The sequence below is a fragment of the Vanacampus margaritifer genome, chromosome 10, assembly GCF_051991255.1.
Source record: "Vanacampus margaritifer isolate UIUO_Vmar chromosome 10, RoL_Vmar_1.0, whole genome shotgun sequence".
NCBI classification, from domain to species: Eukaryota; Metazoa; Chordata; class Actinopteri; order Syngnathiformes; family Syngnathidae; genus Vanacampus; species Vanacampus margaritifer.
The window spans coordinates 10,937,353-10,958,930 of record NC_135441.1 but is presented as its reverse complement, the minus strand read 5'-3'; the positions used below and the strand labels follow the sequence as shown (position 1 = coordinate 10,958,930).

The following is a 21,578-nucleotide window of genomic DNA, read 5'->3' as shown; positions in this document are numbered from 1 at the left end:
CCATCCTCATTTTTTTGTTTTTGTTTTTAAGTCCTGTCAGCAAGACAATAGTTTGGGCCACCCATGTGTACCGGTATTTCAATCACACAGTTGTCATAGCGATCCATACAATAAACCAATTAATAAAGAATTTAACTGTTAAATTCCTTCCTATTTACTTTCACATTCACGTTTGTGTTCTCATTCTCATCTAATTGCAACAAGCGTATTTTCGTCATACCAGAACTAGAACTACTTCCTGCTTACGTGTCAACAAATCATGGGAAACACTCCTAGCCTAATGCTGCGGTCGCTGGTCAGACCCAATGCAAGCTCATCTTTTCTAGTGACATATTTCCAATGTTACAACGCGGGACAGGCGTCAGGTAAAGGACTCAGGATAAAAGGTTGGATAATAGTGAGTGCATTGACTTCTTTAGCGCAAGATAGCATTTAGCATTAGCTATAAACAAAATTACTGGTCACCAGATTGACTAGCGATTAAACTTGTTATAAATAGTTAATTGTGAGAATTTATTGTATATTTGATTTACAGCAAAATTGTAGTGTCCTGGTTTATAATTTTGAAAATCTGGTCATCCTACTTAATGGCTGTGCTATGAAGTTGAGTTTGATGGTAAACTTCAACAGAGAGTGACAATAAACAGCTTGAAGTCTCGTTAGTTTTTTTTCTTTTGTTTTTTGTTTGAAGAATTAGTCACTAATTCTACATGCTAAACTTCTGCTTTATCTCGCAATTCGAGGCAGAAAAATCCTACACACAGTAGGCTACTATGTAAAAAGTCTTGATCAGAGCTATCCTTGTTTTTAATGAGATGCTAATTTTGGCAAGGTAAAGAAACTTTACAACTTTAATTCAGGAGAAACGTGCTGTAAAGTTATTGGAATATTTTTTTGTCTTGTTCTGTGTTAACTATCTGATGTCTGACAATATATACAATACACTGTAAATACAGTAGTTGGTGTTGTTAGAGTTGAATTCAGCTCTGAACTGTTTGTACTTTCCAATTATGAGCTGCTGAAGTCAAGTGTAGTAAGTACAGTTCTTTCCTTATTAATGTTACCTATCGAGTGTGCAACAGGGTGAACGTGGCAGCACGTTAGAGTGCATGATCTCACTGCATGGGGTTTCTCTGGGAACGTTGCCTTCCCGACACATTTCAGAAATATGTTTGTTAAGGTGAATTGAAGAGTAAGGCCCCGTCCAGACCGAAGCAAAGCCGGTTTCGTTCCTCAAACAAATCTCGTACACACAGAAGCATTTAAAGGCTTGCGTGTGTCCAAAAGAAGACGTTGAGGATGTTTAACGGCTGTAATGTATATGCCAAGTCTGGAGTGGCGCTGTAGCGCAGCCACAGGGAGTTAACGGAAAGCTTAGAAGACGAATCAGCAAAGACAAACATTTATTATTTTGAACAAACATGGCTTTGTATGTATCAAAACAACATGAACAAGACAAACACAGGAGAAGTGACAATGGCGGGTGATTCAAGTACAACACCACTTGTTGAACGTGGGGATAAAGAAGCAAAATATTTGCTGCAAAAGCATAAGCAACTAAGGAAGCTGCGCAAAACGACTACGACACGGCTATCCGCCATTGTTGTTGACAGACTGACGGTTCGCGCACAGTCACGCGAGAATTGGCGCATACGTCATCATTCTGCGACAATGCGTCGTCATCGAGCTGCCACCATTACGTCATCGCTGGAGGAGTATCCTGCATATGGCGTCCAGACGGACGCGTACGGGGCGCATATTGAAATCTTTCCACTCTGGAGCCCAATTTCAACAGTGTTCGGTTTCAAGCTCCGAAACCGCGCCGTCATGTGGACAAACGGCTTGAACGGTAAGAAACTTGTGAGGATACATTGAAACTGGCTTTCGTGTGGACGGGGCCTAAATTGCCAATAGGTATTGAAAGAGGAATAAAATTATTTGTCCTCTTTGCGTGTTTCAAAACTTGAAGAACAGATTTAATGTAAGAAAAAACACCTTTGCAAAAATGATTTTAATCTAACAGAGATCTCTGGACATCGTAACAGACTCCAATTCATCACTTAACAGGTGGAATTCAGAGCGCCGAATGTGTCTCTTCCGCGTATAAAATGGCTTCTTATAGTTAAAACCGACCGCCTCTCTTTCATTTGTAGACAAAACATACTCTCTGGGTACTTTTCCATGAGCGATGGCGAAAACAGAGTCAGGGGTGCGTGTTCGAAGGACCAAATGTGTTTTCCCACAGAGAAGGAACTTCTAGACCAAATAATATGTCCCAGCTTAAGGTCAAATTATACTGAGTTCAACACTACTTGCTTTACACGTCTATAAAACCTTTCAACATGGTTAATATAAAGAATTAAGATGTCAATAATGTATAACAATGGTTAATATATGAAAATAAAGAATTTAAATGTTAATAATATCTAACAGTATGAACTAGTGGCATCCAGTCAAAGATATACCTCGCCTCACACCCATTGTCATCTGGGATAGGCTCCAAATCACCTTCAACCCTAATTAGGACAAAAAGTATAGAAAATGGATGGATGGAGATAAAAGTACACCCAACTCAGAAATGTTTGTGTACTATCTGACCTATTGCTGTGTTGTGAAAGAAAAGGGAAAACAGCTTCAGGCATCTGCTCCAACGCACCCCACTTCACATTCTGAACTTGCTGCTCTTTCCACTTGACACGGCTTGAAACTACAGATTGAATTCAATAGCGCACCAATTTTATTGACATAAGGCTTCTCATGCAGCTCACAGCCCTCGATGTGTCACACAGGCTGTTGACCAGCTTATTGATTTGTGAGAGGGAGAGGTGAATGGCAGAGAGCAGAGAGCGATGAACAGGCACACAAAGAGAGGGTCATGAGAGAGAGAATGGAGACAATCCCGGTGATGGGTGACAGAGGAAAGTGAGCGATAAGTTTGATATCACATTATACAATATGCTGCCTTGACGGCTTGCAACTACTGTATCTGGGTTGGTGAAGTGATGACTCTACTCTCGCTTCACTTTGGGGACAGACTAAACTAAAGAGTGTTTGTAATGAAGTTATTCAATGCAATTCTTATTAGATGTATAAAACAAACAAACACGGGTAGAAGGAATGAGATATTTCTGCATGACGTAATTGGACAATTTTTCTCCATCCAGACCTTCCTGGCTACAATCTGTCTACCTCCAGAAAGAAAAACGTTGCAAGTTAACTTAAAACAGCTGATGATCATTGCAATTACTGTGTGTGTGTGTGTGTGTGTGTGTGTGTGTGTGTGTGTGTGTGTGTGTGTGTGTGTGTGTGTGTGCGTGTGTGTGTGCGTGTGTGTGTGTGTGTGTGTGTGTGTGTGTAAAACTTACCCGCAAGATCTCTTCTACACAGCTGGAGTCATTTGGAAGATTGACCTGCACATAACAAAGAAACTGTCATTATTAATAGAACACATTTGTGACAAGAACAACATGGCTTGAGTTACATGCAACAAAAAGGAAAATTTGTTGCTCCATCCATCCGTATTTTCTATACTGCCTCACCTGATACGAGGTCTAGTCACGGAATGGAGCCTTGAGATCCCATACCAGCTGAAAAGGTCAGCTACCTGAACCACTACACAATTAAGGCTCAATTTGACAGGCTCTAATGTTTACGGTGTTTAGGATTAAGTCACACATTCATAATCGCTTCACATGGGTGATTACAATTCCCTTAATTCTTCATTGTTTTCATGCTGCGTTTTCCACAGATGCTTCTGACAGTGGAACAGTTCAGTGGCGGCTTCAGTTGTGAGTAGGGATGTTCGATACCATTTTTTTTTAACATTACGAGTACACTACTTTTGAGTAGTCACCAATATTACTAATACTTTTAATGCATGAAATACCCCCCCACCCAAAAATAAAGAAAAATAAAGAAAGACCTATACTTCCCAATGTATAATTTTTCCTTAAAATTGCATGAAATTAATAAAAAAAAATCTACACTGCCAATTTCTCATTTCACCTGATTGTAAAATGGACATAATAGGCCACCATCATGAATACCTCAAAATTAGGTCAGGCATCAACCGATATGTGGTGTGGGTACTCACCCAGACCTATAAATGACACAGATAATCAATGTATGGAAAATAATCTTACACCATTGTCAAAATGAATTAATAAATATATATTTTCCAAAAATGTATTTGATTCTTTAAAAGAAAAAGAAATGAAAGGGGACACACACAAAAAAAAGAAAAAAAAAGATCAACACAAAATAAATGACAGCAAATAGTCAATATGGCATTAACAGCTAAACGTTGAACATGATCCCCAAAAAATGATGGCATGTGTTTTGTGAAAATAACAAAAATAAAAATAAATAACCAGTATGTTAAATGAGATATCGTTTGCCTTTGTTATTAGAAAAAACAAATAAGTCCAAATAGTTTGGGAGGTCATTTACAATTTTTACAGTCTTGTCACGCTGCAAAAAAAGATGCCAGGCACGCTCCACAAAGTGACTAGCAGTACTTTATCTATTTGGAAAGGTGGCATAACTAACCAAACGCTTGAGTTTTAGTGATGGTCCAAATAAAATCCAAGTAAACAATGAAACGTCTCCTATAAAAATGAAAGCATAAGCCAAACAAATGGCTTTCTTGGAGCAGCTGCTCTTTGCTGTGTCAGTTCAGCCAAAGTGCATGTTGTACTTCTTCCATTATTCGAAACAAATCATTATTGTCTCTGCTGGATACACACACTGCATTGTTAGCTAAATGTACCCCACACAAGTATAAATGCCACTGCCAAATGAGTGTTTGCAAAAAGCATTTGAAAACAAAATAAAACAGTGTGATGGACTCGTTCCTGGCTTGGTTCTCCCTGACAGGCTCAATAAAAAAAGGAGTGAGGGATAAAGGAGCAGCTGGAGGAGAGGAGAGCAAATCCCTCCATAACCATAACCTCGGTCGCACAGCATCACTAACTGCACCAACATGAGCATCGGGAAACATTTAGTGCCCGCCATAATGACGATGACATCATCCTCGTCCTGAATTACAGCTAATAAAACTACAAGGGACACTGGCATATGCTATGTAACAAAAAAGGACTTGACCATTATGAGTGAAAACATATATTGCTAATCGTTCTTTAATAATAGGGTACAACCATTTTTATAAGCAGGCTCAGCTTGAGCATATTAGCACACGGTATGTCATTCCTCTTTGTAGATCTAAAAACAATTAGGAGTTTATAAAGGTTGCATTAACTGTTAATGAACCATTTAGGCATTCATAACAACAGCATTATGATGACATCACACCACAATTAAGGATTTAACTAGAGAAGCCAAAAGACTCAAGGAAATCCCTAAGTGTCATATGCATTTTACTGGAACTAAAATAAGGAATGCCATGTATTTACGTCATCACATACTCATCCTATATGTCTTCAAACATGCCTGCACTCATTATTTCTAAGTTTTGGTGTGCATGATATGACCAGCCCCTCAAAAATAATCTGATGATGACTTGATGTTATAGTATAATGGTTCTGCGAGAAGATAAAAAAAAAAAAAAAACATATATAATACATAATGAAAACTTTGACTTCAGTAACTTTTGTTGGATTGACGTGAAAGTGGAATGTGTGACTGGCCCGTTACATGCTATTATTAAAATAAAACATGAATCAGACTGGAATTTCTCATTTCTTTTTGGTAAAAACTGAAAAACCCTAAAAGCTGGATGTTAAACTAGAGCAAAATTCCAAGTTATTTTTCATTTCTGTATTTCATTGGTGCTACCAAAGTTTAAGAAACATCCGTGAAAAATTAAAATAATGGAATCCTTGGTGCATTTCCTAAACCCTTTTATAACAGCCTAGCTTTTAGTTAATTTTCTATGAGGATACAAAATGAAACGGTTTTATTTTATTTGCCACTTGGGACTGTATTTTCGTAAATACTAAACGTGCTTGGCGTAAAAACTGGCCCATCTTTATTTTTGTGCTGGGCAAGTCTCGTTCACCATGTTTGGGCATTGTAAGCGTTCCACCAGACAATTTGGTAAGTGCAGGAAGTAGACTAGACCTTAGCCCTGCTAAAAGCAGGTCTAAGTTGTGGCGCAGGTGGTAAAGTGACTTTGGTGGATTTGATGTAAATGTAGGCAGACAGATTCTGTGTGATGAAAGTTATCGTATTTCATTCATAAATATGACAACACTGCATCAAACTTTGAATTAATCAATTAATTGAACACATTATTATTATCATCGGTCTCAAAGTGCCCCACTTCACAGCGGCCAACTTGACATCATCCACAAGTGGAGATCTTCTTGTAGTTCCATATAAATATAAATATACTATCTCCTGCGCTGAATTTAAAGGAAATGAAAGGAACCGCTTTGATTGGCCGGGAATCAATTTGGCTGTGTTCACTCCCACAACAACACAAACACTCACTTCTACAGTACCTGCGCATGTCTACAAAAATACCAAACAAAAGAAAACTCCACCCATCCACACCAATATATTTTCCATCTGTACATCTGTCACAGGAGTATGTAACTAGGGCTTGGAGTGTTTGGTCTTTGTTTCCACTTGGCTACATACAGTACACCTTCAGACAGGATAGCATACTGAATGTATCGTAATAAAATACACAACGCTCACACCACAGCCTCCAGGCTTTGCGAATAGCAACCAGCTGTAATAGATTTGAATGTGAGTGGTGCAGTGTGTGCGTGTGTTTGTAAAGTTGAGCACTGAGAAATGGTTACAGTATAATGCAGAAATTTACAAAAAAAGTAAAAAAACAAAACATAAATAAAGTCTCTGAAGGATGAGAAGCGGTGAAACTAAGAATGACAAGAACCCCCAAAAAAGAGTAAGAAGTGAGTTGGGTGCAAAATATAACCAAGGCAATTACTGAGGCAGAAATGCTTTTCTGTCTGAAATAGCTGCTCAGATGATAGACGTCGACACACATGAACACACCAACAATGGGTCCCTCTCCCTCTCACTACGCCTCACTTGCACACACATACACGGAGGTGTAGGGCTGCACTAAAAAGGAAAGAAATAATTATATGGGGGAAATGAAGTCAAAATATTTGGAAAAAATAAACAAGACTACAATCGTGAACTCATAAATGTGCACCTGTGTTAAGGTGCAGATAGATTGTCAAGTTACAGAAACTAAGACACCAGACAATTTTGTCGCATAAACGTTTTTCCTTGCATGAGAAAGAACTGCACAGACTTAAGTCACGTCTGTGCCATAACGAGAAATGTTTTGAACAAATATTTAATGATGTCACCCAATTAGAGCAGCACGTTGGTTCAGACCTTCCTGTGTGGAGTTTGCAGAGTTTCCTGGGTTTTCTCCAGCCTGCTTAGAACATTGTACGTATTCACCATGTGCTATGAATTATGTAAATAAGTAACTGTATAACACTACAGTTTTACTCTATGGATTTGAATTTACTTTTATTTTCTTTGTTTTACTTTGCTTTCTTCTACCAGGTTGTCATTGCAAATTGCTCTTAAATTAAGGTTAAATAAAAAATACCACAGTGTGTTCGCAAGCAAAACACTGTAAGTGGCGCTACCCATTCTTTCTAGATAAACTGGGATGAAAAGTTAGCATGTTAGCAAGCAAGCTCTCGTACCGTTGACAAAGATGAAACCCAGCCAGGCATAATTTTAATCTCTCAGGGTGCAGTTAAAATTCCACTGGCTAGCACTAGCCGATGACTCCTTGGCCATTGATATAGTGCCATACGAGTGTGATTAATAATTACTGTATTCTAACTACAGCAGTACAGATGTTAGATCGATTTCACCAAAACAAACTGCACAGTGAGCTCCCAAACACAAAAATCACTTTTTCCACTTCCACTGAGAGCTAATTTAGGGCAAAAGAATAAACCAGGATACTGACAGTGTTTGACTCACCGAGATGATTCACTGAGAATGAGAATCAGAAGAGCTTTATTGTCATTGTAGCAGGGTGCAACCCATCCATGCAGCCATACCAAGATTGTTCATAAACTGAAAATAGTTTGTATGCTGCCTCATTCGTATGCCGAGGTTCCACTTTACTCCACATTTCAGTATTCTCTGATGGGATAAATGTTTTCTGTGACACGTCTCAAATATTATGTAAATTATTGCCTGTGACAAAATTCTTCGATGTTAATATATAATTTGTCATGGATGAAGATTTCATATTGATGCTTTACTAAATTAAACTCAAGTGACTGAACCCATTCCATTGTCTCTTGTTTCTTTTGTAATGCAATTAAAAGATTTAAAAGACAGTTATCGTCCGGCGTACTAGCAAAAAGCTTATTTTTGTTAATGTGTTGAAAGAGGACACGCAAAGAAGAAACGACAAAAGTGAAAGGATGGGGAAAAAAACAAAGACAGTGACAAAAAAAAAGAATCAAATCTGCTGTATAATGCATGCAAACTTTTTTTCCCTTCTGTGTCCTCGCAGAGCTGTTAACTCACCCGCTCCACATCCTGTTACATCTCAAAGTCATTTCACAGGATTTCTTGTCGGGTGCTGACAAGGAAAAGGCTCATATTGTTGCAGAAATTACAAGAAGTAAGTGAACGCCGTCAACACTTAGAGAGGTCAAAGTGCGGCAAACTGTTGCTGTGCTGTCATGGAAAAAAGGAATAGCGTCAAAGTGAACGTGCCAGTCATCCAGTTGGTGCTATTGAAGTTTTTGAAGATTGAGGTCCAGCCGGGTTTGGAAAATCTTCAAGGATTTTTCTGCTCACAGACTATTTGTTTATTCGGTTTCATGTGCTCCTGTTATCATCCATATTTCAGCTGTTTACAGAGCTGCACTGACCGCCGTCACTGGGATTACCAGCATGTGAGACAGATCACAAGCTCTACTCATGGTGTGTGCGTGTGAGTCTGTGTCTTTGTGGGTGCGCCGCACTTTCACGAGTGTGTGAGGATGTTTGTGTTGTGTGAGGATGTCTGCGTGAACTGGTGGGACTAACAACTTGCAAATTGTCCTGGAAAAATACTCTCTTGCCGCATCAGATTATCTAAATTTGTCATTTTTATACATTTGGTAGCACAATTTATATATATATCTATATATAATAATAATTGTGGCAGCTGTGGCTCAGGGCGTGGAGACGGTCGTTCAGTAACCAGAAGGTCGGCCGTTTGATCCTTGCTCTTCCCAAGTCATGTGTTGTTGTGTCCTTGGGCAAGGCACTTCACACACATTGCCTCCAGTGCTACTCACACTGGTGTATGGAAGGTGCCAATGTTTGGTGGTGGCCAGAGGGGCCGTAGGCGCACACTGGCAGCCACACTTCCGTCAGCTTGCCCCAGGGCAGCTGTGACTACTTAAGTAGCTTACCGCCACCACAGCGTGAATGTGTGAGTGCATGAATAATGTATCCATTCCTCTGTAAAGCGTCTTTGAGTGTCTAGAAAAGCGCTACATAAATCTGATGCATTATTATTATTATTATTATTATTATTATTATTATTATTATTATTACATTCAACAATCCAAAAATGTCTACCTTTCCCAGAATTCCATATTTTCAACACAATAATCCTCATTCAACTGAATGAGACGACCCCCCCCCCCCCCCCAAAAAAAAACGTCATCTTTCCCGAGATGTTTCAGTTTCAAGCTCATTCGGAACATTTTGGCATCTATTTTCCCAATTCCAATAATTTCCTCTAACATTCTCAAAATTTGACACCTACCACAATCAAATTGCTGAATTTAAGAAATATTTCACATATTTTGCATTCTCATTTCACATTTCTTGAACAAGAGCAATTCTAACTTCTAAATATTAATCCCGTTTGGGAAATTTTGGGAACTAGCTAACACTTAACCCAAATTAAAACATATTTTACGTATTTACCTCCTCCTCCCACATTTCTTGACTATTCCATTTTCAAACAATCCAGCTCATTCAAAATCAGCAGAACTCCCACCCCACATTCCAATAATTCTAGGGATGGGGTACCGATATAGGGCAGATACCTGGCCTAATTTCAAGGTATCTGTATTCGTGACCTCTTGTGGCTGTTTTACAATCAGGAACTAGGAATTAGAAGAACAGAAAATTGCCCTTAATTTCATGCAGTTTTAAATTCTATATTCAGATAGTTTTTTTTTTCATTATTATTTGTCATTGTTTTTTGGAGGGGGGGATTTTATGTATCAAAAGTACTTGATATTGGTGTCGGTGACTATTCAAGAGTTGAGTGCTCTCTAAAAAAAGTGGCATCGAACATCCCTTGATAATTAAATTTCTCCCCAATTCCACACTTTCCACAATATAATTTCCAAATTAAGGCATGTCATAAATATTCTCTTCATTCCACATTTTTTGATCAGTTCAAACCACTCCAACTTTAAAATGTTCAGGTCATTCAGGACGTCTTCAGAACTATTTCTGACATTCAAAATTTCCCAAATTTACAAAATAAAATTCAATTGACCACTGACATCCTACATTTTAACAATTGACTTAATTCCACACAATTTCAGCGTAGCCTTTCAGAATTTACACACAATGTATTTTCTATTCTTTAATTCAGTGATTCCCAGCCTTTATTGAGCCAAGGTATGTTTTACATAAAAAATATATATATATCTCAAAGCACACCAGCAAATAGGAAAGTCACAAAAAGTGAATACACTTATTAATCATATATTTTCGGCCATCTAATTAAAAATAATTTATTTGTTCTGTCTGTCTCTATAAATTGCTGACATAAATAGATGAACAAAGACACAATAATTGTTTTAAGAACCAGAATTTATTGATCATCAGGGTCACAAGATTGCTGCAGACAAAGAGAATGTCTTGTTCCTGAGTACTGCCCAGGTGCCCTTGAGCAAGGTCGCGACCGGCCTACATCTAGCTGCAAGGGTTGCCTTTGCTCTGACATCTGCATATGTGTGACCTCGTTCTCTGCGTGATGTGTAGCATGAAATATGCATCAGTGGGATTTTTTCTTGATGGATTATAATCAGTTCAATAAATAACAGATTTTCGATTAAAGTAAACTTTTATACCTAACTTTACACAATTTCTATTATTTACTATTTACACTTTCACACACTACTGTGCACAACATTTTTCTCTTCCTTCCTCTTCTCATTTCATTTGTTTCTCTTTTGCTTACTTCCCCACCCAGCCCACATTTATTTAGCTTTCTCTCTCCCTCCATTCTCTCTTGTCCTTCATCTTGCTTTTCTCTTTCCAAGCTGCAAAGAAGCAGATAAGCGGTTGATGTACCATCCAATTAAATGTCGACATTGAAACATTGCTTCAAATAAGTCTGTCATTTTAGGCCTGTGCTGATTGGACTTGATGTACTATATGCATGCACTAGAGTGTGAGCAAGGTGTTGTGTGTATCTGTGTGTTATGTGTAAGTATACACTTAAAAAGGGGTTCATTTTAAGTTCAGACTGAGTTCGTGTGGATATTTTAGTTCCAGCTTTGGTATAATACAGCTCAACTCTCCAGCTGTACTATATTTTTCAAATACACTTTTTCCCAAGAGGACATTTCGGATAAATAAATCCAAACTTTGCCAATAGTTGGTCTTGACTTCTTCATTCTTCACAACTTTGGATGTTCAAAGGTCTGAAATCATAATTTTTAGACATGTGAAATTGATTATACAATGGTAGTCTGCCGACTATTATAACAACTATTAAGGTGCCCATGAGCATGTTTTCCTGAAAAGTGATAGTTTTAGAGATGCGAGGATGTCGACAATAAGATGTATAGTGTGCATGAAAGATACCTCTAGTGTATGTTAATTATCTTGTCAAAAGTCATGAATATGTTGCAAAAATTCTGAAAATCCAGTTGAGAAAAAGTTTGTTAATGGGACATTTAGGGAGAAGTTTTAATTTTTCATCGCTTACAACTATTTGTCTCTCTGGAATTAAATAGCACAAGCAAGTAAATCGAACTAATTCAGAAAATGAGTCCCACCAACCAAGAGCCACGTCTTCCAAAATGATGTCAAAGCAAAAAGGTAAGCAGAGCTGCAATGTGAGCTAATTTGAACCAGAGTCTAAAAAGGACTGAAAATTGTCCTTCAGTTCTTGATCCTTGGGGTATTTTAACAAAAGCATGTCACAGGCATGTTGTTAAGATACTTGGAAATGTTAAATTGTTTATGAATGTACCCTTTAAAAGTGTTATTTTAATAATTCCATCATAAGCGGTTTCATCAATCCCTTATCAGATCCCCAACATTATTTGGCTGTTAAAAGCGGATGAGCAAAGAAGTGAGGAGGGCAGAGTGAAGAGAAGCTGTGATCGATGCCATTGGACCATATAATTGCACCGAGATTGAACTGAGGTTGAATACATTAATTAGCCTTGTTTTGTGGTGAATCACAGCCCAGAACAAGTTAGCGACACCATATACTTCAGTCTGTTGAAATGTGACCCCAACAAATGTCGTTTATAGACGGAGTGGAAATTATTTTGGTTCATTCACCACACACATTTTACACATGTTGTATCATGTATCAGAATGCGAATCAGAATCATGATGTCGTCTGTTCTATTTCCTATTATAATTGCCTTCAAATGCTGCTGCTGTGTTTTTGTCTAGAGCTATTTTTTCCTATTTTTTTTTTTAAATCACATGCCACTTTATAGTTCAAATAGTCATTGCAAAATGTCCTTTCTTTGGCTTCTCCTGGCTTCCTACTGCATTCCAAAAATATGCTTCTGAGGAAGACTCCAAATAATAATGAGGAGTTGAATTATATATATATATATATATATATATATATATATATATATATATATATATATATATATATATATATATATATATATATATATATATATATTATATGTAGTCGGCGTTAAGCTAATGATGGTCAATGTCGATTAACCAACAACATCATTGATAATTTATTTATTTTTTTCAAGTTGCACTAGCTGTGTGCGTTTTCACCTCCAAACACAAGTTCGCTTACTCACATTCCCCACAATGCTCGATTACACTGGCTCCACCCCCTGACTTGTTCATCCAATCCCATTCAGATGCCTTTATGGCCTCTCAGACAGTCGGAACTGGTAAAATTCTAACACCAATGCACATAAAACAACTGGAGGCTCACTTCTTGTTAGAGTATTTAATAGTCATACATAATTTTGAAAATTAACACTACTGTGAATGTTAACACGTGCAGAGCACAGAGCCATTGAGCCACACAGTGGAATATCTGAATTAAATAAACATTTTCAGTAAAATAGGCCTCTAAAATGACACAAATATCCAGCCTGAACCAAATCTCACTATATAGACTTTAGTTTGGTTCAGCTGTCTTAAAAGATCCTATGAGCTGTACCTGGGATATTATAGCGGTTTAGCCAGTCAACCCGTACTAGTCAATAGTTTGGACACACCTTCCAATTCGCTAAGATGAGCATGAACTCTTTCTGTAGGTTCATCAAGGTGCCTCTATTTTGGTTGGCGTAAAAAAAGAAAAAGCAGTAGGATAAAGGACACATGCGGAACGCATCCCAATGGCATTCAAGTTGAGAGCAGTGAATAGGAAATGACTGACAGGTTTGTGTTTGTGTGTGCACAGCAACATTCAAGCTGAGTATATATGATTTGTCCTGTTGGCAGGAAAATACAGCCTATTTGATTTGTACTCTTGGCAGAATGTGTGTGCGTGTGTGGTCTCTCTGTGTGTGGTTCTCGGCATGATGCCTTTTTACCAACTAAATAAGTGCCTCTTGAAAGGGGGACAGCGGGTGGGTGATGGAGAGTCGTCAGCAGTACAATAGGACACCAATTTGTATTCGCTTATTCACTCACATTCATCAACTCTGACTTCAAATAGTTCTAATATATATATATATATATATATATATATATATATATATATATATATATATATAAAATATATATTATGATCAATTTGATTACAGATTATGACACTCTGTTCCCTTCGGGAGGCAACCTGATCAAGAGCAGGAAACCTGAATCATTTAAAACTAAACAGGAAATATTGGATGGTTCTTTATTTTACATATTTATTACATATACAATTAATTTACATATATATATATATATATATACGCATTGGGGCGGCAAGGTGTCTATTTTGAGGCAGGTTTCCGAGATGTGCTGCTAGCTAAAGTCAGCTATAAACACGCAGATTAAAGATGCACTTGTTCAGATAATTTCTTATTTTCATTTACTTCTATTACAGTTTTAACTTTTGTGCTGCTCGGAAATAAAAATCGACACCTCAAGGAGACTATTTTTAGAGAAATCTCAACATCGACATTTTTGTCCAAACTGTCTCTTTTTGTCACTGACTGAAAACTAATGTCGCCGACATGTGGACCGTTTTCTCGGAGCGGGTCACATATAAGATGCACAAGGCAAGGCAAGTCAGCTGTATTTATATCGAACATTTCATATACAAGGAAACTCAATGTGCTTCACATAATTAAAAGTACAACATTTAAAAGTATTTACAAACAAAATAACTAAAGACATTTAAAAGCAAAGTAAAGAAATGTGGCTTACTAAATGAATAGAGGCAAAGTTTTTAACCTGGATTTAAAAGCATTAACACTTCTGTTGGCAGCTTATTCCAGTTTTGTGCAGAATAACAGCTAAATGCTGCTTCACCATGTTTGCTTTGAAAGCAAAGTATAGTTCAGCGCACCCTCATCAGCCGCCATCAAATACTTGAATGCATACAGTATGCTTATTTTATGATTATTATTATTTTTGGAAGGAGAGAAACTGTAGACTGTAACAGATTATTTACAAAATGCATGCTAATCTGCATCCTTACAGCTGTGGCATGCCCTTAAGCAAGGCACTAAACTCCTCAGTCTCAAATCAAGGGCGAAGTCACCGTTTGCATGTCCTGTCACTCTGGCTTGATTTCCGCTGCCTGGATCGAATGACCCAATTCTGTTTTTTTGCTCCCAAGTGGCACATTTCAGATATGTTCGATAGTGTTAAAGAAAAATGTAATACGATATCATCTGCTATTCTCCTTTCAAATGTGGATGAAAATCCGATGTGTATTGAATAGCTGCCACGTGAGTGCAGCATGAACAGACATATTGGCCATAACCTGCCAATACAAGTCTGATGTCATCATTCACCATTTGCACAATTCATTGAAATCAATAACCTTTTTAACGTGGATCAATAGATATAGTCCTCCTTGATTTTGTGTCATAGAAACACAATAAAATGGGTAGAGCAAGCGCTGAACATGTGTAGGTGAGCAAGCAGAGACGTGTCAGCGAAACACTCAGGCAGGACTCTGGCAATAAGCTCAGAGCTGTAAGGACAGCGTGACTTCACATGTGCGCCGTGGGAGTCTTTAAATTGATGCCCAAAGCGCTAACGTTGTACTTTATACATTATCACAGAACCACATATGGGAATGAGCTCGGGCTCACTGTTATTTGAATGTCGTATTAGCTATGATCAAGCGTTTTTATGGAAATGCCGTCTGTTAAAGCTTTTGTAAGGAACAGTAGAATTGTGTAAAATCATTTCACCCATCATCTCTGCTCTGGTTTTGCATCTTGAATTATTACATTGTCTTTTTTCCATCCTTTTATTTACTGTCTTCCCCAATACACTCATTTTAATGTCTAAATCGGGGGATTTGAGGGTGTTAGGAGATGAGATGTAAACCACAAGTTGGTACTCAGTAAGATCCTAAAAAGAGAAAATAATCCAACGCAAGTATTTTTCTCAATAGCAACTCTCCTCCCTCTTAATCGTTCCATTGGCTGCCTCAGCTTTTCTCTCGGATGTCAGCATGCTTCCTCAATCAAAAACGTCAATGTACACTTCCATTTATGTTTTTTTAGAGTGGGGGATGTTTATTTTGAGATTAAGAAATGCTATTAAGAATACTGTATTGTAATTGAGCTGTTGGATGAAACAGATTGGCTATTAAAAATAAATGCCAAATCTGAATTTCCGGATTCCAATCAGAACGCCAAAACAATCATGCTAACTGGTGCAGAGCTTACAGTGTCATTTCTTCACACCATCCATCGTCCTCTTTCTTGTTACCTAGACGGCCTCCCTAGCCCATAGAAAAACCACGCACGTCATATGTGTGGAAGTGTGTTGTGCTCAAATAAGCATTAAATTCAGCAGTCGGTCAATAACGGTCAGCTAGGGAGTCTATCAACTCCAACAAGTCCTCCAACACAATACGGCCATATTGGTCATTTTACCATACCCGAAAATAGTTAAGTATTTAGTACTTCTTCATGTCTATTCATTGTCAGTTTTGGGATAGGATACTAATGGTTAGGGTTTGTATTAGGGTTTGAAGGAATATTAAATCACTATATTAAGTGTAATCTTTGCGTGTCCAAAATAATTGTATTCAGGATCTGATGAAGAAGTTTTCCTGCAAGAATTTATTTAGAGGCCTCTAAAGACACAGTCAGAATATCACATCAGAATGCAACGTGATGATTCCAAGTGTGTGACAATTGTATGAACATCGACTCATTTATACAAAAAAGATAAAAGGTTCCTCCTCCTGGCTCATGATCGAACAAAGGTCAGACATGTCATCTCCTAGATTGAACAAAGGTGTAAGGTTGATGGTAAACAGACATCTTTATACAGTTCCCCTTCTTGATTGGGGGAACAGAAGTAATCAAAATCTGACCCCAGACCTTCAGTCCCTAAATGACAAGAGACTCTGACAACATCATGCACATTGCCCCTCCAACAGCATTTGAGGGTACAAAGATCAAATAAAGTTCACAAAATCACCATCCCACTGTATTCTTTTAAACACTCATGATTATATCACATTGATATGCCTATAAGTAAATTCAAAAACAGTAAAACATCAAATTGAAAATGTTAAATGTCTTCAGGTTTCAATTAGGTTGTACATGTTACGACTTCACATGGGACACTAATAGTTGAGGTTGGGAAGTGGTTGTAGTATGGTTGATGTTACAAAACATGGAGTCAACATGGAAACAAGTACTGGCCTGTTAGCTTAGTTGAATAGATGCTTGTCTTCCGGCCAGATGACCCGGTTTCTATCACCATTAGCTCTCTTTATGGTTCAGTTTACAATTTTTTTTGCTATTTATATGGCCGATAGGGGTCGCTAAACTACAATATGTAACACGTGTTCGTAATTTGGCACGACCTATTAATGTGTTGGAGTACTGTCACATCCACGCCTTTGTTTATTCACTGTTGGCCTCTCACGTCATCCTAGCAAGGGAGACAAAATACGAAAATACCCAGATAGCTTGGCGCTAGCTAGCAATTGGTACGACACAAGTGGATGGATTTAAAATTGGTCCAAAGAAGACCCTGGGTTCTGCTGTTGGCCAGTGTACGACAAGGGATCCTCCAGGTATAAAGGAAAATATTCAAAACTGTCCACTGGCATGAAGGTTTGTAGAAATGTGCCCTGCCTAGGCTGGCAACTAGTGCAGTGTGAACCCCGCTAGTCACTTAGGATATGGTACAAAAGCATTTTGAATATCTTTTAGGGAGCTAAACAGCACCATAAAAGTCAAGGACATTTACAAATGCGGACAAAAACACAACCTCCTGCTAGCTTTGCAACCATGATCAGCTACGTTTGTTAGTGCTGGAAAAAAAAAAAAAATTTTGTCTAAATGTCTCACTTTTAACATGAGAGGATTTGTCTCTAGTGCCAATATGTTGTGTTGGTAGTTGACTTTTGGGACCTCTTCATTAGAGGATTCCTCAGCCAGTCTCTCGCATGATTTGTCTGGCACAAGTTTTAAGCCAGATGCCTTCCGTGACGCATTAGCAATAGCACTGGAAAGCGCCATAACCAGGGTGTTGGGAGCATTTGCCATGAATCGAACCCAAACCATTTTCATTCCATGGCACTATGATATGAAATCTAATTAGAAGTAATCATATAATATGAAAGTACAAATTAAAGTAAAAGATATCTAGTAAGTCTGCCTTCCATGTGAGTATTTAGTTTATTCATCGCAAGAGTAAAACAAGGGACTGTTGTCTTTATTGTCATGCATTCCCTTCTCCCTTTTCTTCCTCCACTCCATCGTCTCTCATCTTTCTCATCTCCCTTCTCTTAACTTCCATCCTTTTCCGTCTCGGTCTCTTTTATATTCATAGGATTTAAAAATGTCTGTAATAGCCCTGCTAGATCAAAACACTTCTTCTCCCAGTGTGTGTGCGTGCGCACGCTCTTTCTCCATGTTGTGTGTACTTATATCCATGTGTGTGTGTGTGTGTGCGCGTGCATGCGCATGTGTGTGTGTGTGTGTACGTGATTTGCATATCGCAGCTATGCTCTGATTGGCAAACTGGCAATGCCGAGTCCAGCGGGGCGTATTTTTTAAGAGGCCCTACCACATACACAAAGTGGGGAGCAGCCACTGGTCTGTATCAGAACCTAATGAATAATATGAGCGCGCGAGCAGCAGGGGTTCTCCATGAATTGTCCTGTAATGCCAAGAGCAATAAAGATTTTTATAACCATGTTTTTATGGGCACCAGACATAAGCTGTTATGAAATAGTCTGATATTTTACAAGCCGTTTGGTCTAGGTTTTATTGTCTCAAATGAAGTCGCCTTGTAATGTATCATATTTGACCAGTCAAGACTATCAAATGTGATGTTTTACTACCTTCATATCCTGGGGAATTAACATTAATAGAAGAAAAGTGTGTAATCTCTTATAATATCAATCAGCTATCAGCAATTTGATTAATGTAGCATAGCATTATAAATTTAAATCACGAAGAATCCAAAGAAAAAAAAAGAGAATACTAAAAAATTGGGTCAACCATAAATGATTGGAAAAATACAAGGATATGTATAGTGTAAAATGATGCAACAACTTGTAAACCTACACATTTGTAGGGATGCTAACAAGCCTTCATTTCAAAGCCCACGTGCGGTTGGAGTAGAAAGCCTCAACGCAATACATATTCAAGCCTTATGCTAGGCCCAAAGGCTGAGATTGGAGAAGGATCAGGGATACATCCTCCAGAATGGGATGCTGTCTGCCTATCACTCCCACACTGACCCAGTGTTTCTGGTGAAGGTGAAGATGAGACGTAGCCTTCTAACTTAAAAACAAGTGGACAAACAAACAAAAAATATTTTGTTACACAAACATTTTCTTTGCCTTGTTTACTTTTTATGCCTACTAAAAAGTTCAAGTAAGCTTTGAACAGAATAGCTTCTAAAATAAGTCACTTGAATCTCTTCCTATTTACAGCTCAGGAGATTTACACTCATAAGAAATATGAGGTTACATATTCCATGCAAATGCTCCAACTTCGGGGTGATGCTTGTATTTTGCCATTCATAAAGCAACATGAGAGCTTCCTCTAGCACATGGGCGTCCAAACTACGGCTTGGGGGGCCATTTGCAGCCTGCCATCCATTTTTCAGTAACCTGCGGAATATACTAAAAATGACATTCGACATGGCCCAAAAGGCTATTTAAAATATAGGAGGTGATAAGGGGAGGTGGGCAGAGTGAGAATGAAGGGTGTCAAAAAATAGGTATTGGTTGTATATTGTAGAGTTTTTCTAGATATGCAAAGATGTAAAATATTTATGACTAAAATAGCGACAATAATAATGTAGTGAATACAAATAATTCAACTAAAAAAGGTTTCTTCCACTTTCCAATCTGTGTCAAGGTCTGATTTATGAACATTAATGATTCTCAACAAACTGTTTTGAAAATGGGCAGCTTACTACAGTTTCCTATTGTTGTGGTTTGCAATGTGGAGATTGCAGGGGTGGATCTACTCTAGTGGGATACAGGGCTGAGGCCACCCCAAAAATTTTGAAAATCTTACACTACAATATTTACCTTATCACCTTTAACAGAAAGCAGCTATGCAACTAGAAAATAGTATAATAAATATTGCTTGATTTACTTATCTCAGTGTATTTAATTAATTGAAGTCAAATATTTACAAACCCCATACATGCAAGCCCTCAAATGCAAAAGGTTTGGACACCCCTGCTCTAGCACATCTCTGCTCTACCATTACACCAGGTACTGTATATTGAGCAGCAGGAGACCTGCTGTGAAGGTGCACAGAATTACTACTATGACCCCGAGACCACCATCCCCGGGAGCTGCAGTGTGTCGAGTGCTCTGCCCTGCCTCTTCTTGAACCAGCGACCTCTTATTCAGCAATGTGATAACAGTCGCTTTATCTGACCAGCCTCTTGAGAGTGTCCAAAGCAGAGGATGTGAAATGGAGTTTTAGTTGGGATGAGAGCTCTCCGAGGGTCAATAAGACACACCTTCAGACTCCCAGTGATGGCAAAAATCAATGCTGATCATTGCAGCTAATCCATTGCTGTAATGGTAATCCCCAGAGTAAACAGTTAGTCAGTTAGTCACAGTGTACAAACAACTGCTGTCATATACCACCCGTGTCTGTCAAGGTAACAGCCATGTAAAGAGAAATAAAGTGAGGCACTTGTGGCATGCTGCTTGTGCATCCCTACAATACATCACACAATACAAGAGCTCTGGAATATGACATGAGCTGTTTAAATTTTGAATATACAACTTCTATACAACTTCAATGGCTTGCAAGGAACCACTGAGGGTTCCATTCTCTGAATTATATTACATTATTTGTTAGCCCTAACACAAGTCCATGTTTGAGTGTAGACTTAAAAAAAAATCTAGACCATAGCTGTGGTGCTTATAAATTATACAGGTGGTGGTATAATGAATGTTTTCACGTGTGTGCATGTTTTTGTGTGCACGTCTTGGTCGTGACTTGACAGCCTGAGGGATATTATGCAAATGAGGCCAGCTGTTTGCTGCATTGGCAGACACGGCTGCAATTGAGAGAATGCCATGTCCCGGTGTTCCTCTGCTGTCATGATGCCTTGCCTATTCAGTCAAAGTATTTCAAAATACGTTCATTTTATACCCAGCCTTCTCTAGCATATACATGTTTTTTTTATAAGACTTTTTCATTTGTGTTGTTACAGTAATGGACAATAAAAGATTGTGTTTAAGGCGTCTTCCTTAGCCCCAAGGATCTTGAACGTTTTCCATGGACAATGCACGTGTTGAGTGTCATATGCTATCTCTGCTGCCAGTCATTGAAGCAGTTAGTATGTTAATCCAAAACATGACGAATATCTTGTTTTATATCCAGTATCTCCATTGAGTACACCTGTCAGATTTACCCCAAGATATACTTATATAAATATATACCTGTAAAGTACGAGAGCGTGTGAGAGGTATACAATGAAATTTAAGACACCTGCTAGGGCTGCTCCATTATGAAGAAAATATTAATCACGATTATTTTGGTAATAATTAAAATCACGGTTTTTCACGGTCATTTTTTGGTACAAAAGAAGAAAGTATTTAAACGTAAAAAGTATTTAGACAAATAATATTGGTTCAAACACAATAATTAAGTTCCTTTTTGGATTAAATGAAATTTATTAAATTTGTTATTTTAAAATTTAAATAAGGTGCAAATGCATAAATTTAAACAACTCAAATAACT

The 21,578-nt window shown here is 38.0% G+C and overlaps 1 protein-coding gene across 1 annotated transcript in view; it reads right to left on the bottom strand.

Moving 5' to 3' along the window:
- The window catches only part of aff2 (AF4/FMR2 family, member 2), a 145,365-nt gene that overhangs the window by 54,338 nt on the left and 69,449 nt on the right, over positions 1-21,578 (bottom strand). Inside the window, exon 5 of the mRNA XM_077578694.1 lies at positions 3,366-3,410. Within this exon, the coding sequence (XP_077434820.1) occupies positions 3,366-3,410 (45 nt within the window). The remainder of the gene's footprint in view (positions 1-3,365; positions 3,411-21,578) is intronic.